Raw genomic sequence first — 7,981 nt, 5'->3', positions numbered from 1 at the left:
TTTCCTCATCACACTTATGACCTTTCAGAATAATTTATAATTATAGGCATCAGTGTCCAGCCAGGAGACAGGACCACACACTAGATGGAACCAGGAGGGTGTGTATGGTGGACAATTGCCAGCACCAGTGTGAGGAGAATGATGAAGATCAGCCCTGGGCTGCAGGAGAGCAGCTAAGGAAGGACTGGCTAGGGACGAGACCCCACCTGCTGAGGTGTGCTTGCAGCCAAGGGGTGGAGGGTGTTCTCTGGGTTGCCTGGAGAAGAGCTGTCATGGTCAGTGTGCACAGCAGAGGGGGAAGGCAGGGTGGCCAGACAAGCAGGAACCTCTCTTCCCTTCCAGGGACAGTGGGCTGGGGCTGGGAAGCCCCCAAGATTCGCTGAGAGCCCACTAGTGAGGTGTCGCTGAGCTCAACAGGAAGCCACCTGCCGGGGCCACTGAGGTCAATGCGCATCAGAGCCCACAGTGTCCCCTACTTGTGACGTTGGCCGGCACACAGCAGGAGGATGGGAAAAAAGAGCTGGAAGCATCCTGGGACTGGAAGGAAAAACTCTTCTTCCTAGGCCTCTAGTAAAACTTGTATCCATGCTGTGTCCAAAGGAAAAATGCCCACCAAGTCCATCTCCATTATCACTGAGCAGGCAACGAAGGGTGTGCTTGGAGTTAAAGGCAAGAACTTGATATGAGACACCATAGTTCACTCAAGTATTTTGTGTGTGTGTGTGTGTGTGTGTGTGTGTGTGTGTGTGTGTGTGTGTGTATTAACTCTAGAATAGGAATTCCAGGACAGCAGGACTTTTAGTTTGCTTCCTTCACTGTTGAGCTCCTGTGTCTGGAAGAATGCTTGGCCTATGGAGACTGTAAAAGCCATGGAACATATAAGTAGATGTTTTATTCCTTCAGAGCGCCCACAGTATATTATCTATCGGGAACATGGACTGTGGTCAGACCACTGTCATCTCGTTAGATATTGGAGGTATCGCCAACATTTGCAATCAAAGCGGTGCAATTATTGGACACTATTAATGCTGCCAGTCCATGAGCATAGGAAGTCTTTCCCTCTTTCCTTCTGTGTATGTGTGTTTGTGTCAGTCTTGGAGCTTGAACTCAGGACCTTGATGCTGTCCCTGGTCTTTTTGCCAAAGCTTGTGCTCTGCCACTCTGCTCCACTTCCATTGTTATGATGGTTAATTGGGGATGAGTTATGGACATTCCTGCCCAGGCTGGCTTCAAACAATTATTTTCAGATCTCAGCCTTCTGAGTAGCTAGGATTACAGGTGTGAGCCACTGGCACCCGGTTGACCTTCCCATCTTATAGTGTCTTCTTCAATGTTTTATAGTTTTCATTGTAGATGTCTTTCACCTCCTTAAGTTTATTTCTAGATATTTATTTTATTCAGTTATTGAGGCTACTGTGAATAGAATTATTTTCCTAGTTTCTTTCCCAGTTTCTTCTTCTTCTCCTTCTTCTTCTTCTTCTTCTTCTTCTTCTTCTTCTTCTTCTTCTTCTTCTTCTTCTTCTTCTTCTTCTTCTTTCCTTCTCCTCCTCCTTCTTTTGCCAATTCTGGGGCTTGAGACTCTATCCCCTGAGCACTATCCCTGGGTTCTCTTTGCTCAAGGCTAGCACTCTACCACTTGAGCCACAGCACCACTTCTGGCTTTTTCTGTGTATGTGGTGCTGAGAAATCGAACCCAGGACTTCATATATGCTAGGCAAGTACTCTACTACTAGGCCACATTCCTAGCCCACCCCCCACCCCCACTAGCTTCCTAATTAATGAAATATGTCATGATATGTAGCTTAGGGTGTTTATCAGATCTTGGAGTTTGACGTGGAGTCAATAGATACTGGATCATATCATCTTCAAATAGGATAATTTGACTTCTTCCCTTTTGGGTTTCTTTTCATTTTGTTCTCTTGCCTTTTTGTGCTAGATAAGAACTCTAGTGCCATATTGAATAGGAATGGAGAGAGTGGACATGCCTGTCTCATTCCTGAGATTAAAAAAAAAATGCTTCCTTTATTGTCAAAGTGAAGTACAGAGGGGTTACAGTTTCATATGTAAGGCAGTGAATACATATCTTGTTCAACTTGTTACCTCCTCCCTTTTTATCCCCAACTTCCTCCCTCCCCCTTTCCCTCTCCCCCCATGAGTTGTTCAGTTGGTTTACACCAAATGTTTTTTGTAAGTATTGCTTTTGGAATAGTTTGTCTTTTTATCCTTTGGCTCTTGATTTTGATATTCCCTTTTTTAGTTCTAATACAGTATCCAGGGTACTCATATGAGATACAGTGATAGCGAGGGTACAACCACAGGAATGGAATACGACAGAAACAAACAAACAAAAAAGGTATGGTTTCACATGGCATGTTGAAAATAATTACAACAATTATATAACACTTGTGTCCATAACATGGAGTTCATTTCACATAGCATCATCTTATGTGTTCATAAGGGCATAGTTATTGGGCTCTTGTGATCCTCTGCTGTGACTAGCCTAAACCTGTGCTAGTTATTCCCTATGAGGGAAACCATAGCATCCATGTTTCTTTGGGTCTGGCTCACTTCACAGTATAATTTTAAGTCCTTCCATTTCCTTATGAATGGGGTCATGTCATTCTTTCTGATAGAGGCATATAATTCCATTGTGTATATGTATCACATTTTCCTGATCCACTTGTCTACTGGGGGGCATCTGGGTTGGTTCCATATTTTAGCAATGACAAATTGTGGTGTGATGAACATAGTTGTGCTGGTGATTTCAGTGTGGTCTTGCTTGTAATCTTTTGAGTAGATGCCCAAAAGTGGGGCTGCTGGGTCACAGGGGAGCTCTATGTTTAGCCTTCTGAGGAACCTCCATATGGCTTTCCAGAGTGGTTGAACAAGTTTACATTCCCACCAACAATGTAGTAGGGTTCCCTTTTGGCCACATCCCCTCCAGCATTTGTTATTGTTAGTGTCGGGGATGGCTATACCTTTAAGACCTGGAACTGCGTGGCTATTATCCACTCCTACTTCCCCCCTGCCCCCGTCCGGAACCGGAAAGTTGGCCCAAACCAGCCCCGCCTCTCCTCTTGGAGCACATGTCTCATAATGGTGCCGGCCTGAGCCCAGGGGGCCGGTCCTGGGGGAGCTGTGATCTCCGCCTCTGCAGGAAGTTCCGTGACATCACTGTGATGGACAGTTCATCAGCCAATCGTTAATACCCAGTTAGTCCCTCCTCTTCCTGCCGCCATTACTGTTATATAAACCCCTCCCCTGAATAAAACTTTGGGAAGTTCCTGAAGCTTACTCCGAGATGCCCACATGTACCTGGACACCTTGGCGAGTATGGGGGGGGGAGGGCGTTCTCGTGGCCACACCCCATCCGGAGTTTATCTGTGGCCCTCGCTCCCACATTACTTCCTATTGGCCAGAGGCTTGCGTGAGAGTGAAAGGGGAACACACAGAGGGGGCAAATAGGCCGGGGATCTACACGGAAGGAGGTATAGCGTTAGCCCGGCAGTTAGTTTTCCTGATAATGGACATTCTTACTGGGGTGAGGTGGAATCTCAACTGCATTCTTTCTATTTCCAGTTGTTTCTAAACTTTCATCATAAAAGGATATTGAATTTTATCAAGGCTTTTCTTCTTCAATCAACATGATATGCGTCTCATATGCGTCATATGTGTCTCATCTTTGATTCTGTTTATGTTCTGTATTGCACAGATTTATGTATGTTTAACCATCCTTGCATTCTTGAAATGACACAATTATCGCTTATAATCTTTTCAGTGTGTCATTGGATTTGGTTTGTAGTTATTTTATTGAGAGTTTTTGTATTCATGTCCATCAAAGATTGGGATAGAATTCTTTTTTTGTGCCCTTTTCTCATTTTGGGATGAATGTAATACTTTATAAAATAAGTTTGGTAGTGTTCCTTCTGTTTTTATTTCACAGTTAAGTTTAAAAACTGTCGGTGCTTTTTCTTTTAAATTCTGGTAGAATTTAGTAGTGAGTCTCCTGGGTTCTGAAAATTTCTTTGTTAGGAGACTTTTTATTCCTGCTTCAATCTCATTGCTTATTATAGATCTATTTAAGAGATTTATATCCTTTTGGTTCCATTTTGATAGATCAAGTTCATCTAGAAATATGGCTAATTCTCCCTTCTTCCTTCAATTGAATTGGGTAAGAGTTTATTAGTCATATGTACTTCAAAAATTCTCAACCTATGTTTCATTGATTCTATAAATTGTTGAATTATCTTTAGAATCTCTATTTAATTGACTTCTTCCCTCACTTTCTGGGGCACTGAAACTTTTGGACACACGGCCTCCCTCATGCTAGGCTGATGCTTTACCACTGGAGTCGGCATTTTACTGGCAATCTTAGAGATGGAGTCTAGAAAACTTCTAGCCTGGAATGGTCTTGCATGAAAATCCTCCAGAGCTCTGGGTCTAAGTGTACTTACTGTACATTGGAGACAGTGTTAGAAATTCATGACTTCTTCCTTTATTGAACAAATATTCATGACCCCCAACATGTGCTGGGAGCTTTCCATGTGGTCTAGATACAATTTCAGGCCATGCAGTCGAGCCTCTGCTCTTGGAGAATATGAAGGGGGACTGAGGAGATGAGTGATGACCACAGGTTGGAAAAGCAGAGCCAGTGGCATCTGGGAGTGCTCTGAAGGAGCCTGGCTGGCCTCGGGTGCAGAATGGTGCAGGTGGGCAGGGAAGTTGCTCCGCGGTGTGGCCTGGGGCCTGCCCTGAGAAGGTGACATTTCCACAGATGCGGATCGATGCCCATTCCCAGGAAGCTCGGGGTGAGGCAGGGGTGGGGAGGAGCGAGGGGACTCCATGGGCACAGGGCAGGGGGCTCCAGGGAGCTGGGAGAGAGCTCGGGGCTCTGGTGGAGCTGGGCTCTAGGGAGCTGAGCCGTCTGTGGTTCCAAAGTTCAGTCCCTTCCTCAGTGATGTGATGCGAAGTACAGTTCCTCAGGGAACAGGTCCCAGACTGGGCACGGGCAGCCAAAGGGTGGGTTGGAGGGGCGTGTGAGGAAGCCAGGGGCTTCCTCCCTCCTTTTAAAACACGGACGCAGGTGCCAGCACCTGGGTCCCACCCGTGGCTGTTCTGTGAGCGGCTCCCTTGTGTGGTGCAAACATCGGTCATCTCCAGGTGGCACTGAGTTGCTATTCATCAGATTCCAAGAATAACACCCTCCGCCTCCATGATGGACATAGGTTTGGCCTTAACAGAAGGACAGGTGGAGTGTGGTCAGTGCCAAGTGGACACAGGTGACTGGCCATGGGGGGCATAAAGATCATCTCATGAGAGGCCAGGGAAGCCTTGTCCAGACAGCACAGGAGACCTGCCTCGTCTGTGAGCACAGAGCCCAGAGATGAAGACCCTGCTCCTGACTGCTGTGCTGCTTGGGCTGGTGGCTGCCCTGCAGGCCCAGGAACCCCTGTCCATCCTCTCAGAGGCACAGAGTGTGAGTCTGGGTGGGGCTTTGGGTGGAGGTAGGGGAAAGGCTGATGGCTGGTGGGTGAGCAGTGGTCCTGAGCCCTGTTTTATGAGTCAGTGGCTTGGAGTGGTCAGATCCAGGTGTCCCTGGCGTCTGCCATCAGACATAGGCTTTCCTGGGCACAGGGACAGGGGCACAGGCTCTCCTAGGCACAGGAATGGGGACAGGGGCACGGGCTCTCCTGGGCACAGGGATAGAGCAGGGGCAGGTTTGGGTCAGGAGGTCCATCAGGTGACGCCCTGGAACCAGAAGTTCTCACAGAGCAGACCTTTAGGAGTACAGATTGATTTGTTACTGGGTCCAGACCCCAAAGACAGCAGATCCTTGGGGAGCAGATGCCCTCTTCCACCTGGGGCATGATCTTGAGATGCTGGACTGGCTTTACTGAGCACAGGGGTGCAGACACGTTGGGGCCCAGCCCATCTTGGGGGCAGGAGCCTGAATATCTGTTTGGATTGCAGGCTGTGTGTCTGGACTGGGCCGGGGTTGGGGGGGGGAGGGGAGGTGGGGCTCACTGCTGGGCCTGCTCTAGCTTTCAGGGACCTGGCACATAAAGGCAGTAGCATCCCAAATGAACATGGAAAGTGAATATAAGATGAAGCAGGTGTTTCCTGTGAAAATATTGGCCCTGGAAGGAGAGGACTTGGAGGTCACCATCACCATCTTGTAAGTGTTACCTCTCAGGGGTCTCCTCTGTCCAAACGTTTCCTCCATTCCTGTTCCAGTGTTGGTGACAGACCCCAGCAGCCCTCAAAGGGAAGCTGGGGTGGAGTGGGAATTTTAGGGATGCCAGGTCAGGGAGCGTGATCTCCTGGGCCAGGCGGGCATCCTGAGAGCACTGTGCCCTCTGTTTTCTAGGTACGATGGTGGGTGCCATGACATGAAATTTCAGATGAAGAAAACTGATGAGCCTGGAAAATACATAGATTGTGAGTCTGGCCTATCTGGGCCTCATCCCTGGGGACAGGGGGGTTTCCTTTTCCCCCATCCTGGGTGCCTGTGACCCTGACACCAGCTGCCAGGTGTCACGGGCTTGTTCAGAGAAGAGGTGGGCCTGGCTCCTCCACTGGGAAAGCAAGGTGGGTGGGGCGGGAGCTGGGGCCTCCTCCCACTGGACCTCCTCTGCTGTCCATCAGCTGGCTCCACAGCTGGGCGTGGCACCCTCCAGGAGGGGCTTCCCATCTGGATGGAGGCCACAGCAAGGCCTGGGCCAGGCTGGCCAGGAATCATCATCAAAACTGTCTAGACTGTTCCTTCATGTGGCCTTGAATGTTTTCTCCAGGAATGAAGATGCTAAAGAGCTGTTTTCTCTTCATACAGTGAGTACCAAGAATGTCATGAATGTAGAGCGTTTGCCTGTGAAGGACTACGCCATCTTCCTCTGTGAAGGCCAGCATGAAGGGAAGCTATTCCGCATTGCCAAGCTCATGGGTGAGAGCCCCTCAGAGGCTGTCATGTCCTGCCCCACCATCTGGGCTTCTGGAAGCCAGTGGAATGGGCAGCAGCTGCTCCCTGGCACTGGGGTGAGGCTCTGGCCTGCTTCTGGGTGCTGGCTACAGTGTGCTGCCCAGGGAGAGCCTGAGCTCTGAAAGGGAAAGGGGGCCAGCTGGGCGGGGGCCGCCAGGGGCGGTGTTCAGTCCCCAAGGCTGGGTGCTCAGGATGGAGGGGTCACGGTGGTGCCAGCCCACTGGCCTGCTCAGGAGCCCTAGGTCACCCAGGGAGGGGCTCAGCATGTCCCCACCTCAGACCTCCTCTTCTATTGTTGGAGCTCTCCACTCCTGCCTTGAGCCACTGCAGGGTGAAAACCTCAGTGCTGGTCAGTAGCCAGGACCTTCCGCCATCACCAGCTCTTTGCAGAGCTGTGGCCCCTCTGCCCTTCTGCTCACCCAGCCCCATCCCCACAGGAAAGAACCCTGAGGAAAACCCAGAGGCTCTGGAGCAATTTAAGAAATTCACACAGCGCAAAGGATTCCAGCAGGAGAGTATCTACGTGCCCAAGCAGAAGGGTGAGAGGGCTCTGCTGTGCCCCTCCCCCAGGCCCCTCCCCTGGGTCCCCACTGTGTCCCCTGCTCCCCTCCCAAGGACAACAGGGCCCTGCTTCATTCAGGTCTGGGCCCTGAAAGAGTTGGGGCTGGGTGTGATGGGGTTGGGCACCTTCTCACCCTTGGGTGTGCCTCTGTTTCTACAGATGCCTGCGTCTCTGAGAATAACTAGGGTAAGTGGCCCCACCCCCTGGGGGGAGAGAGGAAAAGCCATCCTGAGTTCCCGAGGAGGAGTTTTCATCAGCTGTGGCCTGGCTTTCCCCATCTGTCTGACCCCCCCCCCGATCCCACCCCCGAGTTTGTGTGGGGAGCAGGGAAGTTCAGGTCCAGGTACACCTTGACTGGAGCATGGGGGCCGGGGAGCAGGAGGGGAGGGGACGCCGCAGAACCAACCTTGGCAGCTGGGGCTGACACATGACACATGGCACAC

At 50.1% G+C, this 7,981-nt stretch overlaps 1 protein-coding gene across 1 annotated transcript; it reads left to right on the top strand.

Moving 5' to 3' along the window:
• Positions 1 to 6,086: 6,086 nt before the first annotated feature.
• On the top strand, positions 6,087 to 7,723 carry Obp2a (odorant binding protein 2A). The gene is made up of 5 exons (XM_048349053.1): positions 6,087 to 6,175; positions 6,368 to 6,438; positions 6,830 to 6,940; positions 7,414 to 7,515; positions 7,698 to 7,723. Exons 1-5 carry the CDS (start codon positions 6,087 to 6,089, stop codon positions 7,721 to 7,723), a joined length of 399 nt encoding a protein of 132 aa, XP_048205010.1.
• Positions 7,724 to 7,981: the final 258 nt, after the last annotated feature.

Source organism: Perognathus longimembris, chromosome 1 (assembly GCF_023159225.1).
Source record: "Perognathus longimembris pacificus isolate PPM17 chromosome 1, ASM2315922v1, whole genome shotgun sequence".
Lineage (NCBI taxonomy): Eukaryota > Metazoa > Chordata > Mammalia > Rodentia > Heteromyidae > Perognathus > Perognathus longimembris.
The sequence above is the reverse complement of the archived record's forward strand: the minus strand, read 5'-3'. Positions and strand labels throughout refer to the sequence as shown.